Source organism: Carassius gibelio, chromosome A12, assembly GCF_023724105.1.
Source record: "Carassius gibelio isolate Cgi1373 ecotype wild population from Czech Republic chromosome A12, carGib1.2-hapl.c, whole genome shotgun sequence".
Taxonomy (NCBI): domain Eukaryota; kingdom Metazoa; phylum Chordata; class Actinopteri; order Cypriniformes; family Cyprinidae; genus Carassius; species Carassius gibelio.
Window position 1 is genome coordinate 15,633,391 of NC_068382.1, and position 20,907 is coordinate 15,654,297.

Below are 20,907 nucleotides of genomic sequence, written 5' to 3' on the forward strand. Positions count from 1 at the left end.
TGCCTTTGTTTCTGGCCACATCTGAATGTTTTCTACCACGACAGGCTGTTTTCTCCAAGCTCTTACATGCCTTGTCCTTGTGAAAGCCTCTTTCTCATTCAACCTTGTGCCATGTGTTCTCTCCACTGTGCTAAACCGAGAAGGAAATTGCTTGTTTGTGGAGTGTCCGGGAAGAAAACAACAGCTTGATTCAAGGGTTTAAAGGTCAGGGTCAGTCTACTTTCCTTTAACTTAAGGATGAATGGATGGCAGAGATATGGAAGGGGCATGTTCTGTATTACTGGTTGTTAACTCAAGCTTTCCAGATCCCCTTTCCCCCTTAAACATTTAAGTGGTACCACAGCATTTAAAAGCAAATTCATCTTTTATTCAGTGCAGGTTGAATATTCAAACAGCATAAAGTTAAAGCAGCAGAGGTCGGTGTTTAGCACACATTAAAATTTTTCACATTCTGAACAAGATGCGGACCAAAGCCTTAGCCTAAAACCCTGCTGCATATGCATTGGTTTCTGTGTGACAAAAGCTCGGGGCTTATATTCAGCTCAGCACCCTTTATGGATTGTCTTCAGGCGAGACCCTGAGTGTGAAGGCCTTGTTCTCGGGTGTGCTTGTGGGGCCCAGACGCACTTAATGGTGTGAATCAGTGAGCCAGTGATGTGATGAGTGTATGGTTGATCTCACTCCTTACCCTTTGGCATCTCCAGTCTCCTTGAAGCGTATATGATGAACAAATTTTACTCTTGAATACTGATGGAACAGTTAATAGTTAGTTTGGTTGTAGTCATTTAAACTGGTATAAAATGGTTCTTGTAAAATAATCAAAAATAATTAACTGAAGCAATTTAAAGAAGAATATAAAGAATATAAGTCATTGTTTCCTATTTCTATCTAATGTGAACTTTAAAGAATTAAAAAATGTAGTTGTAATTTTAAAGTCCATACAGTGTATGTGTTTTTGTTGAGTTTTATATTCTATACATCAGGCTTTTATGTCTCATACACTGAAATAGGAGAATATGAAGCTCATACTCGAGGAGGAATAAACACCTTCATTTTATTCAGAGGCCCAAACTGAACAGAAAAATGCAATTTGATGCACTTGTTGATATATCATATAAATATGAACATATAAATGAATGAATTTAAATATAACATTTTTATAACAGTATATTTTAAAACAGTATAGCAGACTACCTACATCAAATGCATATTAATATAATATAATATCTTGTCACTCTATATCTACCAATAATATCTCATAATAATATGACATTTAAATTTGGTATGGTCAAAGCTCTGCCATTTTAAACGTGATACTCAAATTTTAACATGATTTTCAAAAAAATAATAAAATAAAATGTATAATCAAGTGGTAAATGGTAAAAAATAAATAAATGAATAAAATAAGGAGTTGTAGAAGATTGTCAAGAAAGTAGAATGCAGTCAATATTGTAAGATTTTGATCATGTTGATAATTTAGAGGCCTTAGAGATTTGCATTTTAAATTCTACAGTAGGCTTTATAGAGTTAACTTTTCATGTGATTATTTATTCATTTGTTAAGTAATGATTTTAACTTCATGGTGACGTATTCATGCATATGATTGTGTCCTAATACTGCCGTCTTAATATATACTCAAAAGCATGCGCATGTGTCACCAGCAAAGCAGGCCTGGCTCCACAGGGGGGTCTGGGTGGGCCTCTGCCCAGCCTCATTATGATCTTGGCCCACCCTGGCAACCACCTCCCACCCTCTGACTCAATTTTCCAGCCCACATTGTGAGTCCTGTTGCCCACCTTACTACTGAAACCAGGCCTACAGCAAAGTACAGAATGGCTTTGGTGCATAATGGGCACTTTACACAATTTAGCTTAATCGACAATTTAAATAATACATCAGTGCCATTATTTATAATCAGTTGAATTTATACTAAATTGTAGTTGGAGTAAAAAAATATATATAATTATTAATAAACTTTTTAGCTTCAGTCCATGTTTTGCTTTTGTTATTGTATGTTTTTCCCCAGTAAACATTCTAAAATATTATAATATAACATACTTTAATAACAAAATTAACAATAATGAGTAATTCATCTCAATACATTTTCTGAGTTTTTACACAAATTGTATGAAGAGTATATGAAAACCCTTAAATACTGCTTGTTAATTGTAAGGAAATATAATTCCATCAATACATGCAAACCAACATTTCAAAACAATCTATCCTCCACTGCACAGTAGCTAAATATATAGGCTAAATTTGTATTCATTCAGGCATAGTTTAATTTAAACAAACTGCAAACAGCATTTTCTGAGGGTCAGGCACCTCCTTCAACTGATCATTAGCTGAAAAGCCAGTCCTTGTAACGCTTTCTCCAAGGCAACCACTTATTTAGTGTGATAGGATGTGAAGGCCTGTTTGTTTTAGTGTTTTCCAAAGACAATTTTTGTTCACTTCTGCCCCCTTCAGGAGTATGTATGAATAGCAACCATTATTGCGGAGGCAAAGACTCATCTGAGGATTTCACCTCACGTGAGCAAATAGTTTTTTTCTTTCTTTTTCTTTTTTTTTTAGCAATGTATTTATAATCAGTGAATCATATATAACTTCTTAAAGGGATAGTCTACCCCAAAATGAGAAATCTTTTATTATTTACTCATCATGATGTCGTTCCAAACCTGTATGACCTTCTGTCTTCTGTGGAAACAATAGAAGATATTTTGAAGAATGTTGGAAAAAGTTTCGATTCCCATTCACTTTAAAAATATATATATAACAGAAGTGAATTGGAGCCAAAACTATGGCTACCAATATTCTTCAAAATATCTTCTTTTGTGTTCCACAGAAGATAGAAGGCCATAAAGGTTTGGAACAACATTAGGATGAGTATGACAGAATAAAAATTTTTGGGGGGACTTTCCCTTTAAAGACACACTTCAAATACTTTAAACGAGTGTGTCTTTTTGCTTATTTTCAAATAATTAGCTAATAATTGCATTAAATAAGCTGTTTTAGGGCTAACCAAATGACACGTAACCTCAAAAATCTTATAAATGATCACATAGAAAGTAATGGGGGAACGTTTTGAGTGTTTCACACACTCATAGAGCCTAGGCATTGCCATTAACCTGGCTGCTAACCAGCTGACCTGTCACCCCTGTTCAATGTGCCTCACTGGGTGTGTTTGTGTGCGGGATTGGCATTTCTGAGGAGTCTGGGCTGAAGCGGCATGCAAACCCCAAGGCTGAGGGTTAATAGCATCTGCGCCTATTCTGCCACCTCCGGATGTCAGGAACATGCACCATCAACCACTCAGCTGAGAGGGTCGTGTACAGAGTGCTGGATGCCGCTCTTGACTAAATTCAGGACAGTTTTAAATGAAATTCTGCGTGCATTAATTGAGTGATCTCTAACCATCCACACAAACCACCTGGGCAGAGCTCCAGCGGTCCGTTCATCTCACTCAGCGGTGGAGCTCCAGCATGTCCCACTTTACTGTTTAATGACCCTCTGATAGAGCAAGACCATGCCAAACAGCAAACAAAAACGAGAGCTTTATAACCCAGCATGACCCACATGTTGCCTCACTCTGTGCCCGCTTTTATTGTTCTGGCAGTAGAAAGAAGCTAGGCTTCATTTGCATAATAAATGGGAATGAAACAGCACAAGAGTGTGCGCCCCTCACCGCAAAATAGTGCCTGTTACAGCACCATATATATATATATATATATATATATATATATATATATATATATATATATATATATATATATATATATATATATATATATATATATATATATATATATATATATAAGGAAAGTGGTCATATTAAGTTTTATTATATTTTAAATTATTAAAAATTTCTTGCTGACAAATGGGTAAAACCTCGTGGTTTGATGGATCCTTAACGTCTTTTAATGTCATCTAATGATTCTGGTTTTAAAGCTGCAGTAGGGAACTTTTGGCGCTCTAGCGGTTAATAAACAGAACTGCTTGCATCTTGCGGAAGAACATTGTAGCCGGAGCTACTTCTCTCTGTATATGTCTATGAAGAATCACAAAGGTACTGTGTTACTCCGCCGCGGTACCCCCGAAGCAATCTAAAATAGTCCGAATATAAACACTTATTATAGGTGCACCCTAGTAATTCAGGACAAGCAAAAACACGGTTTGGAAAATGGATTCATGGTGTACTCGGTTATTATATACATTTTTCTAAATCTTGAACACAAACAAAGTTACAGACCGCAGCTCTGATTGGTTATTTTTTACCGGGAGCGATGGAGTTTCTGCAAATGGCAATAGGAGCACTGGGAGGAGCCAGAGGAGCTTGATTTTTTTCACAGATTATCTGTCTCATATTCTACTGTCAGGACATAATGACAGGTTTAACAAATATGTAAAAAATATTTTTTTTTACAAAAGTTCCCTACAGCACCTTTAAATATGCCTGAAAAGATGATTATTATTTTGTTGTTATACTGAATGACATTTTAGTTGTTGTCTTCTGTAAATCATGTTCAAATGTATGATGGTCATTCTTTTTTGCTTAGAAAAAAAAAACTAAAATCAAATGGGATGTATGGGGGAAAAATCATTCAAATGCAAAAATCTACACCGGAGCTGCAGTCTGTTTTTTTTTTTTTTCTTCTGGTGCAAAATGGCAAGGTTAAATGTCTCTTCAGTTGTATTTGGTTGCCAGGCAGTGGTGAAAACATTCCCCCCAAGCACCCCATTCAGAAGCACCCCAGATATTCTGACTCACGCTGAGATGTTTTGTCAGATTGGGCCCTTTTATTTGATATATGAATTATGTTTGTTGCAGGCCTTATAACGTAGTCAAATGTGTGAGTTAAAGAGCGATCATTCCTTTCACTCAGGCAGGGGACTAATTAAGCATACAGATCACTATTTATTTTGAAACCCATATTTATAATTCCAACTCATATTTGAATGGTGCTGACATACACTATTTTTTCTTGTTAGTGGAGTTTAATTGTTGCACAGCATTTAGGTGGTTTTGTGTGCATGTGTGGGCTTTAGAACCTCACAGACAGTGTGCTAGAGCTGGGATTACATTCGTGTCACATCAAGATTATTCTCCTTGCCTTATCCGTGCAGAAATATGATTATCATTGCCATTGACATTTTGTGTTATTCCCGTTTATATAGAGCGATTAAGCCCAGTCTTATTAATGAAAAACTCATCGGATGTCAGCTCCTGCTCACGCAGGATAAGAAAATATTTATGAGACAGAGCTGGGAAAGGTCCCTGAGAGATTTGTGATGTTTTAAATACATGCCAGGCCTGAATAATTCTGTCTGCATGGGTCAGGGATTCAAGTCTACAAGATAGCTATCATGGACTAAAGCCACACTTCTGCAGATCATGCTCTCTGTCCATGCATTTATGGTGGAATTCTGTTCTTTCACATCAGAAAGCCGAGCAGTCCAAAGTGTGTGTGTTTACATGTGTTTGAATATCCGTTAGATATGGTATAGTGGCCAAAACCAAAAATGTCAAATGTTTTTATATAGTTTATATTTATATATTAGCGAATTATATATTATACATTTTATATATTAATACAAATGTAAATATTATTTTACAAATTTACATATTATAAAAATATGTTTCATTTTAATTATATATAATGTGAGTGTACATAGTGATCTAGTATATAATAATATTATTTTTATTAAAAGTTTTATATATATATATATATATATATATATATATATATATACAGCACACACACACACACACACAAACATACATTTTGTGTTTGTGCTGCAAACCAGTGCGATGGTGTATTTATTTATGTGTGGTGCAGATTTAAGTTTAATTTGAGCAACAACAGCATTGTTGAAGGACTCTCAGTTTTCACCAGTTTAATTTGTAAAGTGCCAGTGATTCCTATGATCCTCATCTCTTGTGGTTCTCATCTCTGATTGCTCAAACCCCGATTTGGCTTCCTCTTATAAGAATATCAGATCCTCTGCTATAAAAAGATCCTTGAGGCATTATCGTCTTATATAACGGATTCAGAAACAAATTAAAAATTGTCATGTCTAATCTTCTTTGACCAAAAGTACCAAGTGCAAGTGGTATATGTTCTTAAATCTGTGGCCTGATCCAAGTTGTTTACAGCGCTAAGCCTCAGGAGGGATCTGGTTGCTCACAAATCTGGGACTCTGATTATGTCACTGCAGAGACGAGACACAAAGCCACACTCTCATTTTCACTTCTTCTTGACCAGGAGACATACATTTAGGTCAGATATATAGCCTGCTTGTTCTTGCACATATAACATTATATACCTGTCTAATGCACATACGCAAACAGTGCAGAGAATCTGTAAAAATCTGTAAATATAGGGCACAGTGTTTATTGTATAATTTGAGGGAATTTTTCTGTTTACCAGTATTTTGAAATTTACACTGCAGTGCATTGTGATTAACCAAAATGTCTGCCAAATTAATGTAATGTCTCTTGTAATGAACTTTTTCTGTTATTTAAAGGATTTATTTTTTTTATAGTGTTTTGATTTTACAGTTTTTACATTTTTATATACAGACAATGACAACAGACAATTTATATAGTTTTGATGTTTAATAAGTACTAGCAAAATGACTACTGATGAAACCTTAAGTCCAAATAACAAAAATCGAGGCCAAAAAGTAAAATAAATATTGAATAAACAACCAAATCATGGCCCGTGCAAATTCATTGTTTGCATAATATCTTGGCATCTATAATGCCTTCATCTGGTCAGTTTTTGATATCCTAAAATCATGTTTGCAGTTCAGTAGTTAGTTATAGTCACTGAAAATTATAAATTTATAAATTTATATATATATTTAATGGTATTGTAGATCATTATAGTGACATTTCAGAGCACTGTAAGACTGTCTGGCACTCTTTTCAGTGTAATATTGCCTTAAACAATATAACTGCAAATAATATTATAATGTGCAAATAATATTTTTCAAATCTAATATTTTTCAAACTTTAATATGAATTTGATATTTGTTTGAGATGTAAACCTTTTGTCTTCATTTCATACATGGTGCATATTATTTATTTAATAATTAATACTATTATTTATTTAAGAATTATTCATTTTAAATGATAGAAATATATTTTGTATGTTTTTTTTTTCAATTTATTAAGTAACACTATATAAAATTGTCTGTTCATTCAAAGTTATAACAGTAATCTTGTATTTTAATAAATGAGCAGATATTTTTCTTTATCAAATGGTTTTGAAAGACTAAATTTAATTTAGTATGTGGTGTGCATGCTGCATATTTAATTTAGTATGTGGTGTGCATGCTGCATATGTGTGTGTTTGTTTGCATGTGTATTCATGTATCTGCATATGGAAGTCATGTTAAGCGACCCCATTTTAATTAGTGGACAGGATAAACATACGTTTGACACACAATGCACCCCAGATCTGCTCTTTTTCTTTTAATGCTCTGAAGAAGCAGTTGAACTGAGCAGCGCAGGGGCTTAGTGACTGATTACAGAGATTGCTGATGGCATCCAGAGCCTGTTGGAACACACGAGTCAAGTGGCCTGGCAGCAGGATGAGATTTTCTTCTTGGGATTGTGTGGAATTATGCCGAGTATTAATTCAGGTCCCCGCAGGATTCTGTGGGAGGCGACAGCTAGCCGGTCGTTTATGTGATGATAAGGATAAGGAGCAGCTGCTGATGCTCAGTTCAGCCGCCAGATTAATCTGCAGAGACTGTATTAAAAAAATAAGGCGCAGAGCAAGTTTGATTGAGACTTACGCTTAGGGAAAAATGAAGGGATCTGGGTGCTTCATGTTAGGGGGGTGGGATGAATCCAGAGCACTGGATATATCTCTAGTTTCATCATGAGAAAACACTTCCTAATCTATATTTGAGTTGTACTGGATCTTTATCTGGGAAAGATTATTCTTTCCATGATATTTAAGTTAAATAACACACTGTTTATGGTTTTGGAGTGTTCCCTATAAGCAGCTTGGCACTGCTTAGCTGAGGAATGTGTTACTGTAGCAAGCTCTGCTCATTTTTAGAGCATGGCAAATGACATTTATAGAATGAATATGGCAGTGACGGAATTTATTTAGTGTTTGAGATTAAATTATGTTTTGTTTTCAATATAATTTTGAACACAATCTCAATTTATTAAAAGGAACATTTTGGGCTCAGTACAAGTTTTTGGCATAATGTTGATTACCCCAAAAAATAATGTTCACTTTTATCTCCTTTTAATAAATAAATATATATATATATATATATATATTTTTTAATTGATTACTGTGAAGGACCTGATGGAAGCATGGGGCAGGTTAATAATTGTTAAAAAGCTTCAAATGAAAACCACATAAATTATGTTAAAGGAATAGTTCACCCAAAAATGAAAATTGGATTTAATGTTACTCACCTTCAGGCCATCCAACATGTAGATGAGTTTGTTTCTTTATTGGAACAGATGTTTGAGAACTGTAACATTACATTACTTGCTCACCAGTGGATCCTCTGTCCTCTATCTACAATATTCTGTTTCTAGTGAAAAAGTTGTCTTATCTGAATCAGGAGAGAAATGTGCACAGATCAAGCACTGTTTACGTGAAAACAGACCCAAACAGGAGTAAACAAATTCATGTTGGATTTTTAGAGGACAACAGGGGATTGACTTTTCTGTTTGAATTCTCACTCTGACGGCACCCATTCAATGCAAAGGATTCATTGGTGGGAAAGTAATGTAATGCTATATTTCTCAAAATCTGTTTTAGATGAAGAAACAAACTCCTCTACGTCTTGGATGACCTGAGGGTGAGTAAATTTATTCCAATTTTCATTTTTGGGGTGAACTGTAACTTAAAGGTGATTTAAGTGTGTACATTTTTTTTGTTATATTAAATTTTACAAATGAATCACAATGACAACACAATGGCATAAAACTGAAATGACTGTACAATTATTTAACTGAAATAATACTTGTTTTACTGAAGACTTCTTTTTAAAATCCTCCAAAAATCAGCCATAAATTATTATTATTTTTAATGAGGAGCAAGTCAAATTTTAAAATTTTTCTTTAATATACCACAAATGCTTGCACTGAACCTGGATTATTTCTTTAAACTGGGTTAGGTGTCAGTGGCTGTGAAGAAAATGACCTGGCACTATAACGGCCACCCCTTCATCCAAACCCCCCAGTCCAAAACACACGAGTCACATATAGACCACACATGCATAAACGCCTCACTACCCTTCTTCACCCTCCCCTCTCGCAGCTATAAATATTGAAGTGAAACGCTAATAAGAACATGCTTGCATTGATGCGACTGTTTGGTCTCAATTATTTACTGGTGGACTACAGACCAGCGCACAGCCTTTCCCTCAGTCAGCTCCACTCTGCCACGTCACCTTGACTGTGTCACTATAGCTTAGGCACAGACGGGGGTCAGAGTTCACTCTGCCAGGGTGCGTGAGTTTACAAGGAGGTGAGGTCCAATCAAGCATGAGACAGCTTTCACATCCAGTGTCCGTTTGGGCGCCTCGGCCAACCAGCTCCCGCGCCCTGCACATTGATCCACTCGGCAGCTTTAATGCATCAAATGAAAGTTTTATGTCAGCAAATAGTCACTGCTTTTAAGGCACAAATAAGGCCGGGGTAAACAGTTGTGTGGACAGGGTGTGCTTTGGTTTGTACTCTTTTTAATTGTTCACTGTATATTTGTGAGGTATTTTTTCGCACACCAACTCCAGATGTTTCTTCAAACTCATTTATGACCAAAAACACAATGTGTGCATTGTGTCCAAAATTCTGAGACCATTTTGAATTAGGGATGTCTAATTTAAACCTGGCAAAAAAAAAATTTTCATTTAAAAAAAAAAAGTAAGACAAATAATGTTATTATACCATTATTATTATTTTAAGTAATATTCATAAATATTATAGTTTTATTATTATTCTTATTACATTATAATTACATCATGCATTATTATTGCATTATTATTATTATTACTTATCAGGGTTTTAAAAATGTAAAGGAAAGAATATTATTATTATTATTATTATTATTATTATTATAAGTATTATTCATTGACAATATTTTACTTGTATTTATTAAATAAATATCTGAGATCCTTCACTATTTCAAAGTAATGCATTTTGGGGGTTGCGATATATTTAAACCAAGAAAATGATTATATTATTTTGTAAATAATATTCATTGTTATCAAATTTATATTTAATAAATATTTCAGATAATAGTATTTAAACAGTGCTTTAGGATTTCTAAAAATTGAAAACAAAGTATACTATTAAATTAATATTATTGTATTTCTACTTATTCAATTGAACTGTTTCAGATTCTGCCCATCTATCTCTACACTCTTAGAAGAGAGCAGGGTTCCTCAAATCTTGCCCTGGAGGTCCAATGCGCTGCATAGTTTAGCTCCAACACTGATCGAAGTCACCTACCTGTGATTTTCTAATGATACTGAAGACAATGATTGGCATGGGTTAGCATGCTCAGGTGTTTTTGATTAGGGTTACAGCTAAATTCTACAGGAAAGTGGATCTCGAGGTCCAGATTTGAGGATCTCTGCTTTAGAGTAAAAAAAAAGATCCTTTAAGTGCAAAAATGAACTTCTAATTATCAAAAAAGGTTCAAAATTGAACAACAATGATACTAATGTTATTGCTATCTCGAAAAAGGTTAAAAAAGGAACCAATGAGGGTTAGCAATGCACCTTTAAGTGAAGGTTCCAATTAGAACCTTTTCAAAAAGGTAAAAAAAAATGAACCTTTAAGGTAGTTCCAGGAACTTCAAAAGGTTAATTTTTAAACTTTTCTTCTAAGAGTAAGCAATTATGTAACACTGATCATATGAACTCATTTGTATAGACGGTCAGATATTCTTCAACTGAATCGCAAGATACTCACTGTATTATTCTTAAATCACGCTCAACATGATCTTCAGGTTTGTGAAGTTCATGCATCTCCAGCGCATCTGTCATTAAAGCAGAGAGACAAACCAAATAAGGCTTACCTTTCAAATACTAAAGACCATGCATGATGCTCTCATAAGTCAGTTTTTAACGTTTCACTATATTGTGAAGACTGAAATAGCCATTTTGATGTAAAATATGACCATACTGCCCTCTGGTGACCTTTATAATATTGGCACACAGATAAAACAGAATCAACAATGATGATATATGATAACAACAACAATAATAATAATAATAATAATAATAATAATAATAATACATTTAAAATCTACCTGTTACGTTGACTCTTAAATGCATTATACTTCCAAACTAAGGGTTAAATTGTCAACTTGTAGCTGCAGGCACACTTTCCATCTTTAATTATACACATTTTAACTCTTCCTATTATTACACTATAATAGCTGGTATAGTCTCACTAATTAAATTACTGATGTATATTATATATGTCCTTTTTAATGAAGTACATACTTTTGTAGTATGTGGTAAGAAGGAACTGCTGTGTAAGTTCTATTTCATCAGCAGGGGGCGGTGTAGTTCCACGCAGTTTCCAAACCGTTTGTTCTGTAGGGTTGCTGGAATGTTCCCAATTCCCAAAGTCTCGTGCTATAGGCGGGAAAACACCCTGGATGAATGAACAGTCCATCACAGGACCATCCATGACATGTCATGTTGAAATAACAACTGAAATTTCATGAATGACAATCGTCCTGTAAGTGATCAAGCAGTTGCATTTTATTATTTTCTCATTAAACATCACAAATAATCACAATTAAACGATTATTTTATGTCACCAAAATATCATCAGATTATGCTTCAATAAGGACAGCTTTAATGCTTTTAGATTTAGAAGTGGTTCAACTACCTTGATGACTGCCAGTTAAATGATGATCATACAGAGCGGCTATTTTTCCTCATCTCTCGAGTTGATGTATCCAGGGAACAGCTCGGAGCAGGGCACGCTTTGGGGTGTGGTGATGGTGTGCTCGATGGGGATGTCCAGGCCACCTCCTTCGGCTAGGGTAATGAAAGGCTGCCGGCTGTGGCTAGGCCAATAGGGCACACTGAAGCCCAGAATACCAGCTCTGTGGCATGACGAGGAGAGGGGAAAACACCATCTGAGGAATGACTCCCAAAATGTCAACTGAAAACAAGGATGGGCAAATTAGTATATTAGTATAAATTGGCAAAATTGAATAATAGAAAACTGTAATACAAGTTAAAATGAGAAAAGACACGCTTTCCATCTGTTTAACATTTTTATTGAATTGTTCTCATATTTACCATAAAAAAGGACATGAAATCTGCATAAAACAAAACTCAATAAAATGCTAAAAGAAAATTGTCTTACAGGTGAAAATAACTGTCAAAATGACAAAACATGTACTTATTTACCATAAAATTGATCTGAAATGCAGCTAAAAACAATAATATAAAATGCTAATTAAAAACTCTATTGAGGAAATATTACAGTGTTACAAACTTTTTTAATAATGTGTTTCACTCCTTTTTACATTTTTTTGCTAATAATTTCCTTATTTACTATTTGAATATTTTCAGACTTACTTTAGTCAAACTGACGTGAAATCTGGCTAGAAGGTACCTTGAATGAACCTTAAGGTCAACTTAAGAGAAAAAAAAAAGGCTAAAAAAGAATATTGCAACAGAGGAGACGCCTCTGACGATAATAACACACACGAGCAAGTTGTGCTTAGTAGCAAGCGAGCGGAGCAGACCGACCTAAACCGGTCTCATCTCCATCAGGCCCTGGGTGCTGCAGCAGGTCGAAGCTGGGCTTAAATTCAGCTCAGGGTGTAACCGTACATAAACAAGCAGAGCAGACCTCAAACATGGCTTCTGGATGCTATATGGCCTATAGGGAAGATCCTGGGACCATTTTCCCAGGACACGTCTTGGCCAGGATTTCTATATTGGCTAAACTATCTAGGTTTTGGCTTTGGTTTCCAGTTTTCATACTTAATGAAGGTAACGATCGTTTGACCAATAACAAGCAGACAATGTACGCAATCAACCAATCGTAGTGCGTGAGAAGGTGGGATCTACAGAGAACGGTCAAAGCGATGCAAATACTTGTACATATTAGTGATCAGCTTGAAGCAGCACTGAGCATACCGATCGGTGCATGGCATCAAAGTACTGTGAGAGCGATTCAAAAGCACAAGGAGCCGTTTGCTCTCTAGAGCTTTCATGGTACTTTGTCAACAATTGGTAGCCAAAACATAGATATTTTAGGCAATATAGAAATCCTGGCCAGAACATGTCCTGGGGAAATGGCACATTTAGTCACCCTAGACACTACCGTCATTGAGACATCAGTGGTCCATATTCAGCAAAGAATACACACAACATTAACCTCCAGCAGACATCAGCAGCAGCATCTTCAAACAATCAGCGTGACTCGACACAGCAACAATACAGATAGAAAAAACAATGGTCAACATGTGTTGTCGTGGAAGACAAGAAGCGTTCCCTTATGGGCCGTCCTCTCTACATAGTGGTTGCCTTGGACACACATTGTGGACATCACAAAGGAGCCAGTGTACAGTCTTGTGCAGACGCCTTGGCAGCCGCTCTGGCCATACTAGCGATGTTCCCTCTCTGTGCAATGATGTAATGTTTTGGAATGATTGAAGCAGCTCAGCAAGAACCCGAGTTAGTCTAACGGATGAGTGGTTTCTGTGGACAGTTTTCTTCCTCTTCTTATATTATTATTATTATTATTTGTTTATTTACACATTTTTTCGGTGGGTTGATTCAGTTGTCCATCGACCATACAAGATCTAAGGCTTGCACTTTGTGTGTTAAGAAAATAGAAGGTTTGCATAGCCAAGAACTGCATCTACTATGATTAGTGTTCTTCCAATTTCCTATCCACTATGAGCAGTTAATCTGTAGTTTATAGTCACAAGTTGAATCATGCAAAATGAGATGGCCCTGTAAACCATGTAACATATTACATAATACATGAATATGATCATCCTACAATTTTGATGCCACTGTGGTGATGACTGCTAAGAGAAACTGCCAATGTAATGTGATGGGATTTTCACATGGACTGAACTTAAATAGCCACTGAATTAGGATCCCACAAACAGAGCTTGTACTAGGCAGCTCTCCTTTCCATGAGTCAATGAATTTAGTGTGGAAACAAATAATGCTTCCACTTAAGGAATTTATTATGCATACATTTAACCAGTTAGGCAGAAAAAACTGTAACTGAATATAATAGAATGGGTTTACCGGTCAAACTAGTTTCGGATTAATACACAAATCTACTGTTCCCTTGTGTAATGTATCACATATTAAGCAGTAACATTAATAACAGTAAGAAATGTTTCCTGAGCAAACAATAATCAAATTATAATGATTTCTGAACCATCATGTGACACAGAAGAGTGAAGTAATGGCTGCTAAAAATTTGGCTTTGTTATCACAAGAATACATTACATTTTAAAATATATTAACATAGAAAACAGCTATTTTCAACTGTTGTATTTATACACAATATTATTGTACAAATACAAACAAACTTTGAGACATTGAGCCTTCTTTCAGAACCATAAAAAAAATCTAAAATCTTAATTTCTGACAAACTCCACATAAAAAGAGCTGGGCTAAAACATTCCAAAAAATCATTATAATGTCAAATCACATTTCAACACAGGGGGCGCTGTAGAGGCTACAAGACCTGAAAAGAATGTGTCAAATATAAAGGAGATATCCATTCCAATATGTACAAGGCTGAGAGTTTCTCCGTGACCAGGATTAAGAAACACTATATTTTGCTATGCAAAAGTCTGTAAACAATATGCAGTCAGTGGTGCATTATTCATGTGTGCAATTTTGGAAGTAGCTTAGATAGAGACACTATTTAAAATTCAGTTTTAAAAAGGAAGAATCTAGTGTCAGACCTCCTGCGGAGAACAAGAGGAGTAGGAGAGGAGAATCGGATTTCAAGCACCTGAGTTGAATTTATGTAGTGTTGATTGTCTCTCTCGAGGCAGTCAATGCGCCCTGGAGCTGATGACGTCTAGAGGGAGGAGTTATCGAAACCAAACTGACAGGAAGGGCGGAGCTTCGGGATGTTGAAACTTTGTCAAGCTCCGCCCTTTAGCAGCTGCAACGCATTTATACACATGTGCAAACTTTGCCCATGTACGACACTCCCCAAAACCTGTGGGGCTCAACTCCAGCGCCTTTCCGACTCCTTTTGAAGAGGCAAACTTCATTCAGCCGGGGATTTCTCTGAGCACAAGAGGATCCTTCTCGGTCCGAAAACTTTTTCCCCCTAAGCTGGGAGTCGAGAAAATGTCTGCCTCGGTGCTGTCTTCAATATATGATTTCGACAGGGTAAGAGTTTATATTTTATCTATATTCGCTTCTGCTGGTTTATTTTCGCAGCTTATCTTATTATTTAGTTTCTCTTGTTTTGTTTTGTCGACTTATCCAAGCTTGCAAACTTGTAACGTGAGCACTCGTCATTTACTCGCTAGTCTTCTTTAGTTTGACCTTTTGTAACTGTTACAGACTGTGTACTTTATGCTTACAAACTTTGATTTTGCATCTACACACACACAGTATGCTACAATTTTAAGGTCGTTTTTTAAATGTATATATTGAACACAAATTGTAAATGTCAATGAGGATTATTATGACAACCCCAGTAGTGATATAAGCTGTAACATCATTCGAAAAGCGTGATTGTAGGTTTTGTGGGTGAATTTGTATTTAACTACATATTTAAAATGATAGCATGCAGCACTCATTCATTTTTAAACCTCTTATCTAAAATGCAAAATCTTTGAACTCCAGATAGCATATAAAACAAATACTGAAATGCATAAAAACAAATACAGAAATGCATAAACCATAAGGTCTGTCATGTCATATATTTTTATAGATTTTTAAAAAGTATTCATAAAGAGGCCATTAATATCAATTTAAACAAGAACTTGCTGACACAGATCATACCAAGTCTGTCATTTAAAAAAAAAAAAAAAAAAAAAAAAAAAATATATATATATATATATATATATATATATATATATATATATATATATATATATATATATATATATATATATATATATATATATATATATATATATATATATATATTTTTTTTATATATAACATTGTATAACTGTATGTGGTCATGTACATTAATGTACATTTTTTTTTTTTTTTTTTTTTTATTATTGCTTAAACTAATGGTGATGTCTCCTAAACCTATTTGACATCCAAGCTTAGGAATTCTCTGTTTTGTTTCAGGAAAAAGTCCCAAATTCAAATGCAGTCTATTTCCACAATATGCTGGAAAAGAGGAATGTTGGGGTCCCATTCGCTGCTTCCAATACCAACAGCAACAGGTCTTTTGATCATTTCAGGAGTAACTCAACAAACCACATGGACTTCAACATGAGCAACAGGCTCCAGATCGGTTTCGAGAGCTCGACACCAGCCTACATGAATAAAGAAAACAAGTACAGAGACCGTGCGTTCAGTGACACAGGAGTACGCAGTCAACAACTTGAGGAAATCCTTCAACAAAAGCCTGGCTCTCAGATCAACTTGACCCGCTACAAAACCGAACTTTGCAGGCCTTTTGAGGAAAACGGCTCGTGCAAGTATGGGGAAAAGTGTCAGTTCGCTCACGGCTATCACGAACTGAGAAACTTGTCCCGCCACCCAAAGTACAAGACCGAGCCATGCCGCACATTCCACACTATAGGTTTCTGTCCATACGGCCCCCGCTGCCACTTCATTCACAACGCGGATGAGCGGAGAGCTGCTATGAGTAACTCTCAACCAAGGATCAGCAGGGAGATTGGTGTCCTGGAAGAGAAGGAATCATCAAACCCATTCCTGAGACCGAGGGAAAGAACGAAGCTACACCACAGCCTGAGCTTTTCAGGCTTCTCCAGCTCCTGCAGCATTGAGTCTGCTTTGATTGACAGCCCAACATCACGCACGCCCCCACCGCCCACCTGCACACTCACTCCCAGTTCACCCTTTTTAAATGCGTTCACTTTCCCCGATCAGGATCTTAAGGCTTTTCTTGCACCCATCATCCCTCAGACCCAAAGTCCGAGCAGCGGTGGCTTGTATGGTAACATCCAGACCAGCGCTTGCCCCCCATCGCCGCCTTTCAAAATGAGCCAATTGCCCTCCATGCATCCACTCTCAGAGTCTCCGGTGTTCGATTCTCCACCAAGCCCGCCGGATTCCCTCTCAGATCCTGAGGGATACCTGAGTGGCTCTTGCTGTTCCTCTGGCACAATCAGCGGCTCGGAGTCGCCCAGTATGGATGCAAATAGACGTTTGCCAATCTTCAGCAGGCTGTCGATTTCAGACGATTGACTTGGTGTTATTGTTAGCCTTTTATCCAAGTAGCGCCAACATCAGTTTCAGGTCAAATATCAGTCTCAGCCGTTGGTTCTCTCTGAGTGTTTGTCTCATGATTGAGATCTGATTATATGATTTCTTCTTTCTCATTTTCCCTTGTAATGACAAACCAAGATGATGGCTTCAACAGTCTGGAAAAAGGTCTATTTAGAAGTAACTATCTTTGGGAAAACATTCCATAAGTTTGGAAAGCGTGTGAGAGCACAAGAACTGGGACTCATAAGTTGGTCATGGAATGTCACTGCAGATTTATTAATTTTTTTTTTTTTTGTGTGTTATAGCTGCATTTTGCATCATGCTTTGAAATCTATTTAACTTATTTATTGTCATGTGCAAGTACAGCGTTCAAGGATAAATTGAGTCCATATGGTATTTATCAAATCTAAAGCAATACAATTATTTACCTGTTTAAATTGTGATCGTCAATATTAATCTGGAAACCGTTGGGTTTGTCTCAATATATTTTTGTTAACTCATTTATTTTAGTGTAAATAGGTAAATAACTTAAGATTGTATGCTATTTATTTAAATTTGTTTACACTGTGTGTGTATATTAAAAACTGGGATCGTCCGATGAGGTCACACTGTGATTTCTTGTGCGGGAGGGAGGGAAGTGGCAGAGGATCTGTGGGCATTTGTAGAAGGTCTTTGGCCATAAAGAACTAACTAACTTCACACCTATGAGCATGACTGTTTCTCTTTTACCAAGGATAATGACAGCCACTTTTTTTTTTTTTACATCTGTTTGCACACAGTTGGGTGAAGATTGCAGTCTAATGCCAGAGAATGTAGCACGGTCCTATCTAGAGGTTTAATAACTAATATGTGCCTGCTGGGGTTAAAGATACCACATAGTTTGACTTAATAAAACAGTTGCTTTGGTGTATATCTAAAGCCAATCGACTTGAATGTAGCTCATAGATCAAGATGTCTTTCTTTTTTTTTTTTTTTTTTATGGTGACTGAGATGCCACTTCATTGTTTATTTTTCTACTTTTAGAACATTTGAACACACCATTCCTAATGAAAGATATTCTGCTTTTCATTTGTGCTTCTCTATACTTGCTGACTGGGGATATTAAGTTTAGCAGTTGGTTAATAACTATTACTTCATCTAAAAATTAAGTAAAACAACACTGAATGTAATGAGTCATCGTCAGCTGGAGTTGGAGTATGTATACAAGGTGTGCAGAGTTAACTTGTACTGTATGGTTTTTTTTTTTTTTTCATAGAACTTCTAATAAAGGCTTGCTTTTTTTATTTTATTTTTTTTATTTATTTTTTTATACAAGATCTGGATGTTTAGAGGTTTTTTTTTTTTGATTTACGGTGAAATATAAGAGTTGCTAATGCTCAGGACCAGTTTTATTCATTCAGTGTCCTGTTAATTATTGTCTACTTTCTATTCTAGTCTGTTTTTCTTACCTCCTGCTTTTCTCTCAAGGAAGAATATCTACATTAATGTATTAGCGTTTGGTCTCCTCCATGCAGGATATTCCTTAGAGGCCTGGTTTGAGTAAATGGTGGAAAGTGAAGGAAGGGAGGGAGAGGGCCTTGCAGTCTATAGACCCTCCCTGCTAGAAGTGCAAAAATGTCCAATGGTGCAACTCAAAGGAACTTCCACTGGAATTTACTATTATTTTTTAGGTTTAGGTTTATACAGATGTTTTCAGTGTCATATAAAAACAACCTAAAGAGCCTTCTGCAGTTGAAATTCTTCGTACTTATAGTGAGTGACGAGACATTCAGCCAAGTATGGTGACCCATACTCAGAATCCATGCTCTGCGTATAACCCTTCCAAAGTGCACACACACAGAAGTGAACACACACCCGGAGCAGTGGGCAGCGGTGCCCGGGGATCAGTTGGGGGTTCACTGCCTTGCTCAAGAGCACCTCAGTCGTAGTATTGACGGCCCAAGACTTGAACCCAGAACCCTAGGGTTAGGAGTCAAACTCTCTAACCACTAGGCCATGACTGAAATGCAGTAAGGAAAACACAGGCAGATATGTTTGTCAGTATTAAGAGTCTAATTGTGAAGATAAGGCATTTTGCTAATATTTACATACGAAAAACTTCTTAGACAAAGACGTTTAACATAAACCGTTTGTAAGGTATGGCCTCTCACAAGCATTTGTATGATAAGGTTGATAAATGATCAAATGATTGCATTAGCTTATATGTGAAGACATATTTGAACATATCTGGATCCACGTGTGTGTGAGAGAGTAGTGGAGATCTTTTGCGTGTCAGTAAAAGAAATGTTGTCAGCCATTAATGAACCAGATTTCACAAAAGCAGGAAACCACTCTGTTTGCTGATTAGGAACTCTTGGGAGCAGAGCTATTCTTCTTGGATATTTTTTCCTACACCCTTCTTTTGTGATTTATGTGGAGTAAGTTTGAGCCACAAGGCCATTCTTCAGATATGCCTGCATACACTTTGTCAAACTTTGATTCCGAGTGAATTATGTTTTTTGACAGTGATTAAAAAAGCTAAAATCATCAGGATTTAAAATAATCCATGCTCTCATTCAATAATATATCATATTACTGTTTTATTATATTGTATTATTCAATATATTTTTTATTTCTATATAACTGAATTATGCAATAAAACACAACCCCCACCACAGCCACATACACATATTGGAAACAGATATGCTCAAATATTTATCATCCATATTCTTATGCTTGTAAGAGGCCATACATTATGAACCCTCTTAAGTTTGTGTGTGTGTTACTATATATGTGTGTGTGTGTGTGTGTGTGATTCGTTTTTGGATAAAACAGTATATTTGGTATATCATACATATATCATATAAACTATTTAACTATATAATATAATATGATGATATATAATGTGATACATTTTTAAATAAACTATATATAAAATGTGTAATAAATTAGTTTTTGAATAAAAATATATATAGTATTCATTAGTTATTAATAGTAAATCATATAAATTATATATATATATATATATATATATATATATATATATATATATATATATATATATATATATATATATATATGCACATACACACAAACAATTTGTCAGTGATCAATTAGTAAAACATGAATTACAATCATAGTAATAAAATAAAATAAATTGGTCAGTCTCTATTGGGTGTGGTTGTTTTTAATACAAAGAGCACTTAGTCTGAAATTCTGAAGAACAGGATTGTTGCACTGAAGGATAGAGGACTGGCTCCACTTTGGCTAAGGCTTATCTTCAGCAACTTAGCACCTATGACAAACAAACCAACTTGTCTGTGCCTTTCCTGTTTTGTTGTCAGAAATGTGTGCTTGGTGCGAGTTTCAGTGCCTCCGTGCACAAGCCAAGGAAGTCCCACCCTCCTCTTCTTCTTCCCCAAGTTCTGGAGTCTAAAAAGGACTAAGTGAACACTTCCTTCCTTGAGCAAACAACGCTATACTCATAACCCCATGTGTTTTGCCTCT

The 20,907-nt window shown here is 35.8% G+C and overlaps 1 protein-coding gene and 1 long non-coding RNA gene across 2 annotated transcripts; one reads left to right on the plus strand and one right to left on the minus strand.

The window, feature by feature from the left end:
• Positions 1–11,266: 11,266 nt before the first annotated feature.
• On the minus strand, positions 11,267–15,148 carry LOC128025275 (uncharacterized). The gene is made up of 3 exons (XR_008186125.1): positions 14,952–15,148; positions 11,885–12,163; positions 11,267–11,729 (listed from the first exon to the last, which is right to left on the minus strand). It is a non-coding gene; the product is annotated as an uncharacterized LOC128025275 (long non-coding RNA).
• On the plus strand, positions 15,135–18,365 carry LOC128025274 (mRNA decay activator protein ZFP36L2-A). The gene is made up of 2 exons (XM_052611473.1): positions 15,135–15,390; positions 16,312–18,365. Exons 1-2 carry the CDS (start codon positions 15,349–15,351, stop codon positions 17,398–17,400), a joined length of 1,131 nt encoding a protein of 376 aa, XP_052467433.1. The 5' UTR covers positions 15,135–15,348; the 3' UTR covers positions 17,401–18,365.
• The last annotated feature ends 2,542 nt before the right edge of the window (positions 18,366–20,907 follow it).

What these genes read in the sequence shown, in the direction of transcription:
- LOC128025274 (XM_052611473.1), top strand. Translation starts at nt 15,349, where the DNA reads ATGTCTGCCTCGGTGCTGTCTTCAATATATGATTTCGACAGG. An exon ending in CAATATATGATTTCGACAGG is followed by an intron (nt 15,391 to 16,311) that starts GTAAGAGTTTAT and finishes GTTTTGTTTCAG; the next exon opens with GAAAAAGTCCCAAATTCAAA.